Source organism: Amblyraja radiata, chromosome 1, assembly GCF_010909765.2.
Source record: "Amblyraja radiata isolate CabotCenter1 chromosome 1, sAmbRad1.1.pri, whole genome shotgun sequence".
Taxonomy (NCBI): Eukaryota; Metazoa; Chordata; class Chondrichthyes; order Rajiformes; family Rajidae; genus Amblyraja; species Amblyraja radiata.
In genome coordinates this window covers 61,993,764-62,011,224 of record NC_045956.1, presented here as the reverse complement: position 1 = coordinate 62,011,224, position 17,461 = coordinate 61,993,764, and the positions used below count along the sequence as shown (strand labels likewise).

Sequence of the window (17,461 nt, the reverse complement as noted above, 5' to 3'; positions counted from 1 at the left end):
GCACATGGATATGGAGGCAGTGGAGGGATATGGATTATGTGCAGGCAGAAAACATTTGGTCTAGGCACCATGTTCAGCACAGATATTGTGGGGCGAAGGGCCTGTTCCTATGCTGTATTGTTCTATGTTTAATGTTATGTAAAACATTGGGGTGGCATAGTGATGCAGGTAGTAGAGCTTCTGCCACACATCTCCAACAATCTGGGTCCAATCCTAACCTCCGATACTGTCTTTGGAGTGTGTGAGGAAACCGAAGATCTCGGCGAAAACCCACGCAGGTCACGGGGAGAGCGTACAAACCCCGTACAGACAGCACCCGTAGTCGGGATCGAACCCGTGTCTCCGGCGCCGCATTCGCTGTAAGGCAGCAACTCTACCTTTGCGCCACCGTGCCGTCCAATGACGTACAGGTATCTAGGTTAATTGGCATAGCAAATGTAAAAATTGTCCCTAGTGTGCGTAGGATAGTGTTAATATGCGGGGATCGCTGGTTGGCGCGGCCCCGGTGGGCCGAAGGGCCTGCTTCCGCGCTGTATATCTAAACTAAACTAAACTAAACTACAGTCCACATAGAGTTCGCATGTTCTCTCTGTGACTGTATGCATTTCCTCCAAGTGCTCTGGTTTCCTCTTGCATCATAAGTTAACTGGCCACAATATATTGTCCCTAGTATAGTAGTATCTGTGGACGATTGACAGGATTGTGGGGAGAATAGGTCCCAGTGAAAATATGTGAGAGAACATGATCGTTCTGTGGGCTAGTGAGGATGTGATGGGCTGAATGACCTCCTTCTATGTTTTATGGCAATATGGCAGCAGGGCATCTGTCTTTTGAACTTCCACGTTAGTTATATGATATTAGAATGCTCTGGGAGCCAAGACATTGAACCTTTAACCAATAATTCAGCTGAACTTTGCTCAGCGTGCAATTAACACCTTATCATGCATTGCGCCACTGAGCTAGAGTACACCCTTCATGTGCTGAGGCAGCAACCCAGCAAAGCAACAAAGTTTGTCAAAGTCTTTCATTTACAACACAGTCGGAGCTCTACAACACAGAAACAGGCCCTTCAGCCCAAATCGTCCATGCTGACCAAGATGCCTAATTAGCTAGCTCCACTTGCCTGCGCCTGGCCCAATTGGCACAATTAGTGCAGAATCATTTACAATTCCGAACATAGAACTGTACAAGACAGGAATGGGTCAGCCCACAATGTTTGTGATGAATTTAAAAGAGAGTTAGATAGAGCTCTTGGGGATAGTGGAATCAAGGGATGTGGGCACTGGTTACTGAGTGTGGATGATCAGCCATAATCAAAATGAATGGTGGCGCAGGCTCGAAGGGCCAAATGGCCTCCTCCTGCACCTATTTTCTATGTTTCTATGAACATGATGCCAAGTTAAATTGATCTCATCTGTCTCTACATGATCCATATCCATTTATTCCCTGCACTTCTGTCCCTATCTAAAAGCTTCTTAAACGCCACTATCGTATCTGCCTCCACCACCACCCCTAGCAGTGCGTTTCAGGCCCTCACCACTTTTGTGTAACAAAACGTACCCCGCACATCTCCATTAAACTTTCCCCCTCTCACCTTACAGCTATGCCCTCTCATCTTGGACATTTCCACCCTGGGAAAAGGTTCTGTCTGTCTACCCTATCTATGCTAGGCACACAAGAAATTCAAAGTGGAAAAGGTAACACAGGCCCTATAATTTGCTCCAGACAAGTGATACTGTATCTGCCAAGTCCCCTAGGATCATGTTGCCAGATAAAAAGTAATGACACTATACTTAGCATCAGCATCAAGCAGTTACACCTTGTTGCGGTTGAAGCAATAAGTCAAGGTGATTTTGGAGTCTGCATTTGTCTGGGGACTGGAGTAAGAGTCCTTGGATGTTGTAAGCTGCGGATGGTCAGACCCACTCTTGATACCTTCTCCATGTGATTAATGCAATGGCAAACTGAACATTTTATGCCAGTTTTAATCAGGTTTGCAACTCTGGTTGGTCATATTCCTGATGCTTTCATTATTAATAAATAAATAACTGCCCAGCATTCAGAGGCCTTGATCCTTGGTTGGAAAACAACAGGGGAATTTAATTCCAACTGGGCGGCACAATGGGGCAGCGGGTAGTGCCGCTTCCTCACAGCACCAGCGAACCGGGTTCGATCCTGACCTCGGATGCTGACTGCATGCAGTTTGCACATTCTCCCTGTGACTGCGTGGGTTTTCTCCGGGTACTCCGGTTTCCTCCCATATCCCAAAGACGTGAGGGTGTGTTGGTTAATTGTCCCCTGTAAATTATCCTTGGTGTGTAGGAAGTGGATGAGAAACTGGGATAACAGAGAACTAGTGTGAGCGGGTGATCGATGGTCGGCGTGGACTCGGTGGGCTGAAGGACCTGCTTCCATGCTGTATCTTTCAATCAATCAATTTATTAAATAAAGCTGGAATAAAAGGCAAAAATTAATAATGATGACTGCAAAACTACGAGATTACCAGAAAAAATCCTGATTTACTGGATCCTTCAGGGAAGAATATGTGTCATTCCGACCCACTCAGGGCCATAGGTGAATCCACATACATTCATGTGGTTGACACTTAACTGTTTCTTCAGTTCAGTAGCAACCAGGGACAATAAATGTGTATATTATCAGTAGACAGGGGCCACATGAGTGGCATGGGTGGGGGACAGTTATGGTGGAATTTGAAAAAAATGAAAAAAATTGTATTGAACAATTTGTATAGTCTCCGAAAATGTCGGATGAATCTTTCGCACGGTTCATGAATTGTATATATTTATCAATTGAATAAAGTCTATTTTGAAATAAAAAATATTATCAGCCAATGTCACCCTCCAACGAGTCATACAGCACAGAAACAGGACTATAGCCCATCTTGCTATTGCCGACCAAGATATCTACACATCCCACCTCACTGCATTTGGCACATATGCCTCTAAACCTTTCCTATCCACGTACCTTTCCAAATGTCCTTTGAATATAGTTATAGTATCTGCCTCAACCACTTCCTCTGGCAGCTCGTTTCATTTACCCACCACCGTCTGTGTAAAAAAGTTGCCATTCAGGTTCCTATTAAATCTTTCCCCTCTCACCTTAAATCTAGGTTCTCCCGTTCTTGATTTCCCTACTCTGGGGAAAGACTCTCTGTAACATCTTGCACATCTGCATTAAACACCATTAACCATTCTTCAGATCATTTGCCCAACTGATGAAAATCCCGCTGTTATTTTTGGTAATTGTCTTTGCTATTTACGATACCAACCACTTTACTGTCATTTGCAAACTAACATCATGCCTTCTACATACTCCATCAGAATAAATTCTAAAAAATGTCCCATGGCCCCACCACACCAGTGGTCATCTGACATATTAATCAGCTCAAAGCTCCTATTCCCATGCCAGCAGAGAAGTGAACAAAATCCTCACTACCTGATTTGTCCGCTCCAATGGCCCTTTCTACATCTTCACTGTTAATATTAGACCAGTCTCACCCCTGTCACTCTCACTTCTCCCCTCACCCATCAGGCAAGAGGTGCAGAAGTGTGAAAACACACAACTCCAGATTCAGAGACAGTTTCTTCCCAGCTGTTATCAGGCAATGAACCATCCTCTCACCAACTAGGGTGCGGTCCTGACCTCCCATCTACCTCATTGGAGACCTTCAAACTATCTTGAATCGCACTTTATCTTGCCCTAAACATTATACCCTTTATCCTGTATCTGTGCACTGTGGAAGGTTTGCTTGTAATCATCTATAGCCTTTTCACTAACTGGATAGCACACAATAAAAAGCTTTTCACTGTACCTCTGTACACATGACAATAATAAACTAAACTGAAAATTAAACTTATAGAACTGAGTCTAGAGATACAACGCAGAAACAAGCCCTTCGGCTCACCGAATCCACGCCGACCAGCAATCACACCTAGCACTATCCTACACCCCAGGGAAAAGTTACAGTTTTTACTGAAGCCAATTTATCTACAAACGTCTCTTTGGAGACGTACATCACCTTATTCAGGATCGAACCCGTTGTAAGGCAGCAACTCTACCGCTGCGCCACAGTGCTGCCCCCACATTTTGTACATTATACAAAAATGCACACGTTTTTTTAACCAATCAGAACAGTGCACAGGGGGGTAAACTTTGTACACCAGTAAATCCAGGACACTCCTGAAGATTTGGCATCAGTAAATACTGAAAAACTGGGGCTGATGCACAGAAAATAACCTTTAACACCAGTAATTGTATAGCTCCTCCTTCACTGGTCATTAACGGTAAATCCTAAAGTGAACTTTGAATACGTGTCTGCCAAATCCCTGCAAACCTGCAGCTTTTCTCTGCTTATTGAGCTTATGTGTCACAGTCTCATTGGTTTATTCCAAAACGAGACATTACGGGATCAACTCCCTGATCAGATTGGTGATGTAATGACTAGGAGATCAAGGTACTTCTGGTTACCTAACAACAGTTAACTCTTGACAGACTTCTTTTGAAACTAGTGGAAAAATTGATTCAACATATGCACTAGATCATGGCGTAGGAGTGGAGGCAGATCCGATCCTCTGCTGCCCCTTTGCACAGACAAGCAGCCAGCTTCCTCTCCTGTGGCATGAGCCAATTAATCCTTCTCCCCATCAGTGCTCCGTGTGCTTACTCTCCTATGGAAGCCATTATATGTCGTCATCACTCCAGATAACCTAACAGTCTGAAGAGGGTCTTGACCACAAATGTCATCTGTCCAGTTCCCTCCACAGATGCTGACTTCCTTCAGCAGTTCATTTTTCTGCTCAAGTTCCAGCATCTGCAGTTTCTTGAATCTCCATCATGATGTGCATCCTGTTACCGATTAAACTCTCCCTTTTACTATTCTAAATCAGATTCTCTTTTTTTAATTTTATTTGAATTTTTTTATTTTATTAGAAGCAATGTACATACATCTTAATCATAATATGCAACATGTTACATTTCTTGTACAACTTCTTTCTTTTTTTTTTAAACTTTAACCTATAATAGAAAAAGAGAAAAGAAAAAAGAAAAAGAAGAAAAGAGTGAGGATAGTAGTGGAGTGTAGTCCGCAGCAGTTGGCGTTAAGTGAATGATAATGGTTAAGTATTAAGTAAATCAGATTCTCTTGTGGTACGTTCTCTTGTGGTATGTAGATGTTTTCCATATTCCAAAGAATAGCATAAAATTCATTAACCACGTTGTTTTTTTAAATTCTGCATAATTCTGCAAGCTTTCCCTGGCTCCTTCTTAGATTATGATTAAACAATCTCAATACATGCTCTACATTTAGTTATCTCACCATACTAAATTCAAAGCTTTTAACAATGATTCAGCACCTGGAATAAAATGTAAAGGAAGAAGGCACATTTCACCACCACAATTAATTCCCATGGAATAGTTCAGAACAAAAAGACAGCAGAGGGACACGGCAAATAGTGATAGGTTTGATCCTGACCTCCCGCGCTGTCTGTATGGAGTTTGCAATTCTCCCTATGACTATGTCAGTGCTTCGGTTTCTTCCCATCACCATTTAATGGGCACGTGTGAAAGAGTAGGTTGAAGGCAGGTAAGGAAAGGAATGGGATTTATAATGGAAAGAATGCAGAGAAGATTTACGAGGATGTTGCCAGGATTCAAGGACCTGAGCTATAAGGAGAGAATGAGCATGCTAAGACCTTATTCCTTGGAGCACCGGAGGCTGAGGGGTGATTTTATAAAGATGTACAAAATCATAAGTGGAATAGATAGGGCAAATGTACAGTTTCTTACCCAGAGTGGGGGATTCAAGAACCAGGGGACATAGGTTTAAGGTGAGCGGGGAAAGATTTAATAGGAACCCGAAAGGCAACCTTTTTACACAAAGGGTGGTAGGTAGAAAGGAACTGCAGATGCTGGTTTATACCAAAGGTAGAGGCAAAGTGTTGGAGTAACTCAGCAGGTGCAAAAAAGATCCAGAGATGCCTGCCCTGCAGAGTTACTCCAGCACTTTGTGCCTATCAAGGGTGGTAGGTATATGGAACGAGCTGCTGGAGGAGGTAGTTGAGGCAGGTACGATCATGACATTTAAAAAACATGTGGACAAATAGGATAGGTTTAGAGGGAAATGGGCCAAACGCTGGCAGGTGGAACTAGTGCAGATGGGGCATGTTGGTCGGCATGGTCAAGTTGGGCCGAAGTGCGTGCTTCCACACTATGACTCTATGAGACAGGAAAGATTTAATAGGAACCTAAGGGGAACCTGTTTTTGAGTAAAAAGGCTAGAGGGTACCCAAAAGTACTGGAGAAACTCAGCGGGTGCAGCAGCATCTATGGAGCGAAGGAAATAGGCAATGTTTTGGGGAAGAAGGGTTTCGGCCCGAAACGTTGCCTATTCACTTCGCTCCATAGATGCTGCTGCACCCGCTGAGTTTCTCCAGCATTTTTGTGTACCTTCGATTTTCCAGCATCTGCAGTTCCTTCTTAAAGACTAGAGGGTGTATGGAACAATGTCCCACAGGAATTAGTTGAAACAGATACTGTAACATTCGAAAGGCACTTAGACTGGAACATGGATAAGAGAGGTTTGAAGGATAAAAGTCCCCTCAGATCCCCTCTAAAAAGCTCTTCCCTCTGCATTCTGCAGTGTTCATTTTTATATACATCAATCACATTCCCTCTTAACCACCTCAGCTCCAGCGAAAAAAGAACTAACTTCTCCAGTCTCTCAAAGAGTACACCTGCCACCCTGAAATAAGTGCTCTCAATGCAGTAAATTAGGTTTGATTGATAAAAATGGTCAGATGTTGAGTTATAATAATTACAGATTGGCAGCAAGCCTGAAATAAAGTCATAGAGCACAACTTGTCCACGTCAACCAAGATGCCCCATCTAAGCGTCCCATTTGCCTGCATTTGGCCTATATCCCTCCAAACATTTCCTATCCATGCACCTGTCCAAGTGTGTTTTAAATGTTGTTATTGTACCTGCCTCAGCTACCTCCTCTGGTCGCTCATTCCATATACCCACCCCCCGTGTCTGTGTGAAATTGTTACTTCCAGGCTCCCATTAAATCTTTCCCTTCTCACTTAAACCTTTGTCCTCTAGTTCTTGATTCCCCTACCTTGGATAAAAGAATTTGCATTCACCCCATTTATTCCCCTTGTGCTTTTACACACCTCTATAAGATCATCCTCAGCCTCCTGTGTTCCAAGGAATAACATCCGAGCCTGTCCAACCTCTCCCTATAGCTCAGGTCCTCGAGTCCTGGCAATATCTTTGTAAATCTTCTCTGCACTCTTTTCAGCTTAAAGACATCCTTCATATAGCAGGGTGACCAAGACGGAACACGATATTCCAAATGCAGCATCACCAATGTCTTGTACACTGTAACATAACGTCCCAACCTTTATACTCAATATCCTGACTGATGTAGGCCAATGCACCAGAAGCACCTTATCTACTTGTGATGAACTGTGTACCTGAACTCATAGATCCCTCTGGTCTATGGCACTCCCCAAGTCCCTATTGTGTACCATGAAGGTCCTGATTGAGTGATAAAAATAAAAGTTGCCAAAATACTCAATTGATCTTAATATAGTGAAATAAAGTAAGTAATGCATGTAAAGCCCTGCTAATTCAGACCCCAGTGTGGACAATTAGATTGTCGCCTACACTTGCAGAGCTGTCTGCCTGAGTATTCTATCAGCCCAGGAGGATTGCAGAAGAGTGTGATAATGATGGTACCTTCCCATTGATCCAGTGGAGGAGGACTGGATTCTTCAAGGTTGCCAGATCCCGTTTCCCCAGGATTCCTTCTCCGTTGGCATCTTTAAAGATGTTTTTGTCATCTGTTCGTTCACTCACATTTTCAAGTTTGACATCAGTTATCTGGGAAAGGAGGCTTTATATCAATGAAATAGAAAAGGACAAAGGGAAAAAAAAAACACTCCCTCAGCCCCTGCAGGAGCTCCAACAACCTAAAACAGGTCTCCACCAATTTCCCAGCAGCTGGTGGTCCAGCACCTCCTTTAGTCCAGACAAAACTATGAGCGCGCACTTGAAATCCCCCCAGAAGTGCCCCCGAAGGTGTGGCACCTAGGCCGGGTGAGGTGGCTGAATTTGACCCCTGCGGCTGGGGCTCTGGAACTCCGGCCCAGCCGGAGTTGGCCGGTCTGTTACCATAGCCAACTTTGCAGTTGGTATCTTGACCCCCGGACCATTCTAGTACAGTTGGGCTCCTCTTGGAGGCCCTGACCTCTGTTGGTCCAAAACGGATAATCCAGAAAAGCTCTGGAACCAAGGGTGCTGGAAAATTGGTGGTGGGCCTGTATTAATATGGATATTGGTTTGTTATTGTCATGTGTGCCGAGATACTGTGAAATGCTTTATTTTGCTTGCCTTTCAGGCGTCAGACGATACATGGGACATCACGCAAAGAGAAAATAAACAAATTGAAGAATATAGTGTGTTACAGCTGCAAAGAAAGTGCAGATAAAATAGTGCAAGGGCCGCAATGAAGCAGATTAGAATTTACCACACAGCTGGTCCACTGTCTTCAAAGTTGATACACCCGCACGCATCATAAGAAACAAAGGACAATAATCTCTTCAAAACAGAGCAATGTAAATCCAAATTTAAATAATCCACCAAAGCTTTGTGTTCCTACAAATGTGAGCATCGATGGAGATAAGCCCATTGCAAAGGAAATTGGGTTTGTCTTGATGGGGAAACATGTATTAGGAAAGTGAGGATAGAGTAGCAAGTGCAACAGTATTGGTAGAGCTGGCACTAGGTGGAGACTGCAAACAATATACTGCATACCCTTGATTTTCTACACTTTCTGAGAAGTGAATTGTGTCCTCTTTTATGAAGGCAGAAGCAAAGTATTTGTTTGATGCTCTGCCATTTATCTGTTCCCAATTATAAATTCTCCCGTGTCCGATTGTGACAGACCTACATTAGTCTTCACTTATCATTTTTCTTTTTACATACTTTGAAGCTTTTAACTTACAATGAAAAAGAGTAATAAGGCCACTGAAAGCCAATAAATCCTTCGGGCCTAATAGTACAAGTCCCAGAGGACTAAATAGTTGATGCATTGATAGTCATCTTCAGAATGGAATAGTTCCTGCAGATTGGAAAGTGGAAAATGGTGCCCCTGCTATTAAAAAATGGAAGAGAATAAATAGAGAACTACAAACCTATGGAAGATGTTGGTGTCATTAACAAGGCAACATTCATTGTCTGTTCCTGAGAGCCCATGAACTGAATGATTGACTGAGCCAATTGTAGGGCAGTTATGAGTTAAAGATATTGGTGGATCTGAATCATGTTACAAATCTCAAGAACATTAACAAACCCAATTTGGTTCTGTCATGGCCGCCATTATAACAACTTTCAAACTCCAAGTTCATTTATACAACTGAATTTGAGTTCCCTTTTGAACTTATGTCTCCAGATCATTCTTCTAGGCCCGTGGATTAATGCACTAAGCACTGAATCGTCCAATGAAAAGGGAAATATAGGGGTCAATCTAACATATATGGAAGCTATGTCAAACTTAGAACTATGGTCAAATAAACAAATAAAGGGTATTTTCCCTCAGTTACATAAATTGGCATCATCAGATCATCTGGTAAAGAAAATAAGAGAACATCAGCATAGGTGAGTGAATGATGATGCCCTAGAAAATGTCTGTAAATGGAATATTTACATTATTCATGATAGGGATAAATTGTTCCAAGAAGTAGTTAGAAAGGGAAAGTGAAAGGTGTACAGATCACTTTGATTAAAATATTTGCTAGTAAATGAAACATACCGCTATTTGAATAAGTTGGTCATCTTCATTGCTTGAGTTTCTCCACAACAAGTCAACATTGACGTTGGACACAATTTTAAATCCGGCACTCTCATCAACAGACGTTTCTCCTTTGTCTAACTGGAGTTCCACGGTGTAACTGTATTTGTACGTCTTCCCTGCGTTAAACCTTGGTCCACCTCGCCGCGCTGATTAAAAAAGAAAGATAAATAAATGATACTAGATGACGGGATTCTTCACAGCAGTGAAAGGCCAGTGGAAGCAGATTCAATAGTAAGGGCAGCAGCATTGCAGTTTCATCATCAATGACTTGCTGATTCCAGCATCTACAAGGCCACCAGCATAATCACAGAGGAGTCTCAGCCCGGTCATTCCCTCTTCAAAGTATCAAAGTATCAAAGGTATTTTATTGGTCACATTCACATACACCTAGGTGTAGTGAAGTGAAATGCTTCTTGCCATTTTGCAGCACATAAAGAAGGAATACAGACATAACATTAATAAGAGTTTTAAACATAAAGAACATCCCCCCACAATGGTTCCCATTATGAGGGAAGGCACAAAGTCCAGTCCCCAACCCCAGTTCACCCATAGTCGGGCCTATTGAGGCCTCCACAGTTGCCTCTACGGAGGCCCGATGTTCCAGGCCGTTCTCGCCGGGTGATGTTGCTCCGGCGTCGGGAGAGTCCTCTCAGCGGCTTGGGAACCCTGGAACAGCCGCTTCCGTACTGGAGGCCGCGGCTTCCGAAGCCAACAAGGCCGCGCCGGTTGGAGCTCCACAACTGGCGATCTCATCTAGAGATCCCAGGCTCCCGGTGTAAAGTTCAGCGCCGCCGCCCGCAGCTGGTCGCTCCACAGTCCCGCAGCTCCGCGATATTTTCCTCAGCGATCTTCAGCTCACCGGAGCTCCAGCGCGGCGACCCGGGCAAGGCATCGCCCGCTTCGCGATAGCGCTCCAGCGCTGTGCCGCCGCCGAAGCCGAGGTTCTGGGCGGTCCCCGACAGGAAACGCCGCTCCAGGCCCGCTGGTAGGCCGCGAGGATGGGTCGAAGCTGCAGCCTGGAGAAAAGCTGCCTCTCCGACCAGGTAGGGACCTTGAAAGGTAGTTTCCCCCTTCACCCCACCCCCCACATAAAAAAGTCTAGACCTCCAAACAAAACACTTTAACTAACTAAAATAAAAATAAAAAGATGAAGAGACAGACAGCTGCTGGCTGGGCAGCCATGCACAGGACAGCGCCCCCTCTTCTCCCCTCTCTCATCAGGCAAGAGTTACAGAGTGTGAAAATGCACACCTCCAGATTCAGGGACAGTTTCTTCCCATCTGTTATCAGGCAACTGGAACATTCTACAACTAGAGTGCGGTCCTGAGCTACTATCTCCCTTATTGGAGACCCTCAGACTATCTGTAATCAGACGTTATCTTGCATTAAACATTATTCCCTTTATCATGTATCTATACACTGTACACATTGATTATAATTATGTGTTGTCTTTCCGCTGACTGGTTAGCATGCAACAAAAGCTTTTCACTGTATCTTGGTACACGTGACAATAAAATAAACTAATCTACAGTTTCTTTGAATCTTCTATCTGATCCAGAACTCCTATTTGCTTCACACCGGCTCCAGAATACCAACACTGAATTTGGAATTCTGTTCCTTATTTTCAAACTCCTTGCCCTTATCCCTCACAATCTCTGCAGATTACACCACCCCCATGTTCACACGAGAGGGCTGGTCCCCCAACGCAATATTCCACCTCTCCACCAATTCCAATATTGGTGGCCAGTGGGGGGGGGCTTTCTGGAGTGCTAGTATGGGTGTTGTGGGCTGAAGGGACTGGTTTCCAGAGGGCTAGTATGGACATTGTGGGCCAAATGGATTCTTGGGGTGGCAGCTCAGTCACTCAAGCCTGATGTGCTGGCAGCTCACTCAAGGCTGGTGGGCTGGCAGTTGACACACGGCTATTCCTTGAAATTCCATTTCAAGCAGGGTGCAAGGCCACCAATTTCAAGTGCAGTTTCATACCACTTCAAGTAGGGTGCAAGGCCATCAAATTCAAGTGCAGTTTCATACCACTTCAAGCAGGGTGCAACGCCACCAAATTCAAGTGCAGTTTCATACCACTTCAAGCAGGGTGCAAGGCCACCAAATTCAAGTGCAGTTTCATGCCACTTCAAGCAGGGTACAAGGCCACCAAATTCAAATGCAGTTTCATACCATTTCATGCAGGGTACAAGGCCACCACATTCAAATGCAGTTTCATACCACTTCAATCAGGGTGAAACCACCATAAAACCACACAAAACACCACATAAACACCACATTCACAGTTCAGTAGACATTCAGTGTGTTCAGTTGATTCACAGCTCAAACAGAGTCATGACCTCTCCCTCCCCCATCTTGCAGAGATTGAGCCACACCCACACTTCCAGGTTTTATAATCCCTCCCTCCTACCACCGGAAGGGGCGTGGCCTTCATGGCATGATTGACAGGAGATAGATTCTCAACATTTTTTAAACACTAATAACACTTTTATTTTTCATTGATGGGAAGAATCCTCTGCACCTGATGAGCGGAGGGGGACTGAGTAAATGGTCAAAAATCACAGCCGTAAGTGGTAGCGTTTTATCTAAAATCAATATACAGTGCAAACAGGAAGTTGTCAAGTTTAGACTTTTAATCGTGCTTTATTTCAAATCAACCACCAACAACAACCATTTGCAGTGCTTTATTTCAAACCAACCACCACCAACAACCATTTGCTGTGCTTTATTTCAAATCAACCACCAACAACAACCATTTACTGTGCTTTATTTCAAACCAACCCCATTTTCATTTGCAAACCACATTAAGGGCACTCAAGGTCAGTAAAACCACACTCACAGTTTAGTAGACATATGTTCAGTGTTATTCACAGCTCAGACTGAGAGACGTGACCCTCTCACTCCCCCATCTTGCAGAGACTGAATGAGGCACTCAACACTTCCGGGTTTTATAGGAGTGGCCTTCAGGAGAGAGAATCTCAACATTTTTTAAACACTAATAACTCTTTTATTTTTCATCGATGGGAAAATTCCTCTTGTCCTGCACAGCGGAGGGGGACTGAGTAAGATGGCCAAAAATCACAGCCGTAAGTGGCAGCATTTTTTCTAAAATCAATATACAGAACAACAGGACGTGGTCAAGATCAGACTTTTAGTAATATAGACATTTTATAAGTGCCATATAATGTGAATTTCTCCAAATTTGAGGTCACCTCCAGTAACTCTTGCACAAATTCCATTGCAGAATCCATGCCTGAGAGCCACATCGATCACGTTATAGTACACTGCACATTGGGAAGATGTTTGATTTCCATTCCTGCCTAGGCAATCCACAACAAAATCTCACAAGCACTCTACATACTGGTGACTGCAAATCTGTTTCATGTGGAGCACCATGCCTGTGATACTGTGAAGTACCTATTCATTCAAATAAAACTGATTACATTTAAAGCTAAAGTCTTCAGAGTGAACAATTGCCCCAATCAGTTGCTTATCAAAATGTCGTGTTGTCGCATGCCATAAAAACTAGGTGCAAAGGTCAAACGTTTATACAAGATTAAAATCTTGGGGTGAAATTTAACAGCAAAGAGTTACATTTACAAATCTACGTTTCAATGGACAAACTGAAGACCTTACTGTTCTGATTGGGGATTATGTACTGCTTTAATTTTCTGCATCAGGTAACACGGAAAGGTTCAAAACTACTTTGAACTGAAAAAAATATCCAAAAACAATCAGTGAACCACAGATTTATACAGACCAAATGACCTATTTGTTTACATTAAATAATTTTTCCAGTCCATGACTAAAATAAAACTAAAATTAATGTTCTGATCAAAGTCGTAAGTTTTGACGTTGATTTAAAAAAATGATAGAACGTGGGTCAGCGTTATTTCAGTCCCACTGTTTACCATGAAGCCACAATCACTACCATGCACAACAAATAAAACAATGAGAGAATGCTGAGGGTCAAGCAGCATTTGTGGAGGCAAAAGGTGTATCTCGACAGTTTGGGAAAAAATCCTGGATCAGGTTACAGAGAGAAGAGGAAGAGTCACCGGTATGTAGCAGCAAAAGGGAGAGGGGTGGGACAAGTACTGGTTAGTGATTGATGGAACCAGATGGGGAGAGGATAAGGGGCAGAAGGAACCAGATGAGAAGGAAAGGCAATGGGAAAACTGAACTGATAGAAAGAAGAAAACTAATTGGACAGATGAGTGGTACACCAAGAACATTTAAAATACATTTGGACAGGTGGCTCAGATGGGCATCTTGGTCAGCATGGACAAATTGAGCTGAAGGGCCTGTTTCTGTGCTGTATGACTCTATGACTGTGAGTGCTTGTGAGAAATAGCACTGAGGGAAAGGGCAATGGGAGATTGGAAAATGCAATGTTCATATCATTGGGTTATAAACTACCACATACACACATTGGGGGTTTGTAATCTCAGCCTTGATGACTGTGTTGAGAGGTCAACGGTTAAGTGTGTTTAAATGTCATACCACTGACAATGGAACAATGAAATACTTGCTGCAACTTAACGGGCAGTAAATAGAATAATGCACAGATAATATATAATAATCAAAAATGCAATAAAATAATAACTGCATTAACATGTAGCTGCATCCAAAGACACAGTGTGAAGAAGATCACAGTTGCTGAGGTCAGTTTTGTGTAGTGTTCAAGAGCCTGATGGTTGCAGGGATAAAGCAGTTCTTGAAGCTGATGGGGTGAGGGTGGAGGTTGGATGGTTAGAGCAACACTGACTGGAAGCCAACCATGTTCGGTAGAGGGAGAGGGAGAATAGAGGAGAACGGCTAATAGTCCCAACAACACACCTAAAGTGGCTGCAATGGCATCAGCATTAGTATATGTCTAATTGAGCAGTGTTCTGTGTGAGAGTGAAGAAAATCATTTCTTCATTCAAGATTAAAGGTTATGTCGCCAAGACACCCAGCATTTTTTCTGACTGTAAAACCAGGAACACCCAGATGTGGCAATATGGAATGCAGCCCCTGAAAGAATGGTGATTCAGGGGAATTGACAATGTGAGAATTAGAAATTTCAAAAATTGATGGGATATAAGGATAGAGCAGAGGAACGGGACTAAACGACATGCTCTTTCAAAGAAAAATGACGGGCATGACGAACTGTGGCCTTATTTTATGCTATGGGATGTAATGATTCTAAGCTCTTTGGAATCCAGCAAGGAGTACAAAGCACACCTAACTCAAAGTGAAGGGGTATTTACCATACAGAAATTTAAACATTGCACCAGTCTTAAAAGAAGGAAAACTCATCAATTACATGGTTTTTAAACAACATTTCTGATATGTGTTTTACAATGCATGTGAGCATAGGAAAGGATATGACCAGGACATTGTCAATACACTTCAACTGGCCACTCCAATAAAGGTTCTCCGTAAATATTTCCACAAGCTGTTCATTCCTAAATTCATTATCTTCTGTGTAATGCATCTAATTGCATGACGTGCATCTACCCCTCTCTAAATTCAAGTTTATTCCTTTGCTCTAGACACTATGGAGATTGTTAGCAAATGTGTTATTTATTTTCAAGGATCTTTTCCATTTAAGTAATTGAACGCTCTCTTAACCAGAACCAACCCAACCTAACATACTTCAACCTTTTCTGCAGATCAGTCTTGTGCTATGTATTAAATTAGTGACACTCATAGTAACATCTTGGAAACCTGAATAACCTAAATGACATATGAATAATGTGCCCAGTTTTAACACTGCAATCTGATGTTAATTAAAATTTGACAGTAGAGTTCGCTTTGCCTTTAACTATAACTGATTTTAGTCTTAATTTAGGAATAGAAATTAAAAACATAATAAAGACCATTCATCCCACGTGGGACTTTCACAGATATTATGTAAAAAGATAACGTGGAACATAGAACACCAAAAGTACACACAGGAACAGGCATTAAGCCCACAACGTCTATGCTGAACCGGATGCCAAATTAAACTAATCTCATCTGTCTGCGTATCATCCATACCCCTCCATTCCCTATCTAAAAGCCTCTTAAATGCCAATATTGTATCTACCTCCACCACCACCCCAGGCAGTGCATTCCAGGCACTCACCACCCGCTGCGTAAAAAAAAAGACTTGCCCCACATATCTCCTTTAAACTTTGCCCCCCCTCACCATAAAGTTATGCCCTCTAATATTTGACATTTCCACCCAGGGGAAAACGATTCCAAATGGAAATCCAATCTATGCCTCTGATAATTTTATATCTTTCTATCTGGTCTTAACTTACAGTCTAAAACTGTCAATTTAGGTCCAATTTGTTCCTTCTGACAAGGACTCTCCCACCTTCAAACCCCCACAATTACCATATTATTTAATTTTTTCTCCTCTACCGTGTGTTTATCCAACTTTACCTTAAATACATCTCGGGCGTTTGCCTCAACCATGTGGGCCTGAGTCCACATTCCTAACTATCTCTAGACAAAGACGTCTCTGAAATTTCCTTGTCGATTCATTGACCATTTCTGGTTCAAAGCCAAGTTATTTTTAATTATTTCAAACTACTGATGGGCACAGAACGAGCAAATTGTTTAACAGTCAGAAAATTGCTTAATTTAAATGAATAAATTATTATTTGAGAAAATTGCCCCTTTAATCATTGAAGACCATTAATGAATACACTATACATTCAATATGAGTGCTGAAGAAATGCACAGAGCCTCGTTATCGGCGTGGCAGGCACGTACTTACTTTTTGCAGAGCTTGAAGAGGAAGAGGCAATTAGGGTCAACAGCACCCAAAGTATTGGCATCTTTCGACACTCCATATCCTGGTCAACAGGAATAATTAGAATTTTCAACTTTAAATAACCACAAATATATAAAAAGGAGAGAAGGAGAGGTGGATCCGAAGGACAGGGTTGCCAGATGTAAAGTGTGTGAAGACAGGTTTAACATTTATCTAGATAGAAGGGAGGTCAGATTCCAAACTCCACGCTGTGGTTCTGAATGCCTGAGTTAAATATTAAACAGCCGTGATTTACAATAATCCTGTCAGAGGAATCAGCTGAGACCAAAAATTCTCAGATAAAAGGAACATGATGCCTCACAATCACTCCCGAAGAGCTTTTCATTCTCAAATCAATTTAGTCTGGAGTATTATTTTGTCTAGTTTTAAATAATGTGGAAATTATTGACCTCAATTCCCATCACAAACTCTGGCATCTCACAATCCCTCTCCCTGAAATCTTTGTAAATTAGCAAGTTTATAAACAGGCTTAGATGCATATGTGACCTCAAGACATAGTTTTAATCACATAGCTGCACCATCACTTGGACTCCTATTTCCACTTTCATACCATCCAACACCACTCCTTCATTTTTTTTTAATGACACATTGTTGGAGTAAAACCTCTGTCCCACTTTCCCGTTACTCACGAATTCTCCTGAGTTTTCCTCTTGATTCAATCTCATGGAATGTCCGTAGCGAGTCCGTAGGAGTCTGTAGATATTTCATAGCGGCTTGTAATGCAAGCCGTAGGTACTCTGGGCATCAGGTAAGTCGGGACGTTTTTTCAGCAT

At 42.6% G+C, this 17,461-nt stretch overlaps 1 protein-coding gene across 1 annotated transcript in view; it reads right to left on the bottom strand.

Moving 5' to 3' along the window:
* Positions 1 to 16,845, bottom strand: part of LOC116974396 (microsomal triglyceride transfer protein) — a 48,417-nt gene extending 31,572 nt beyond the window's left edge. Inside the window, exons 1-3 of the mRNA XM_033022815.1 lie at positions 16,632 to 16,845; positions 9,833 to 10,020; positions 7,759 to 7,902 (exon numbers count right to left, since the gene is read on the bottom strand). Coding sequence (XP_032878706.1) covers positions 7,759 to 7,902; positions 9,833 to 10,020; positions 16,632 to 16,707 — 408 coding nt within the window. The 5' untranslated portion in view covers positions 16,708 to 16,845. The remainder of the gene's footprint in view (positions 1 to 7,758; positions 7,903 to 9,832; positions 10,021 to 16,631) is intronic.
* Positions 16,846 to 17,461: the final 616 nt, after the last annotated feature.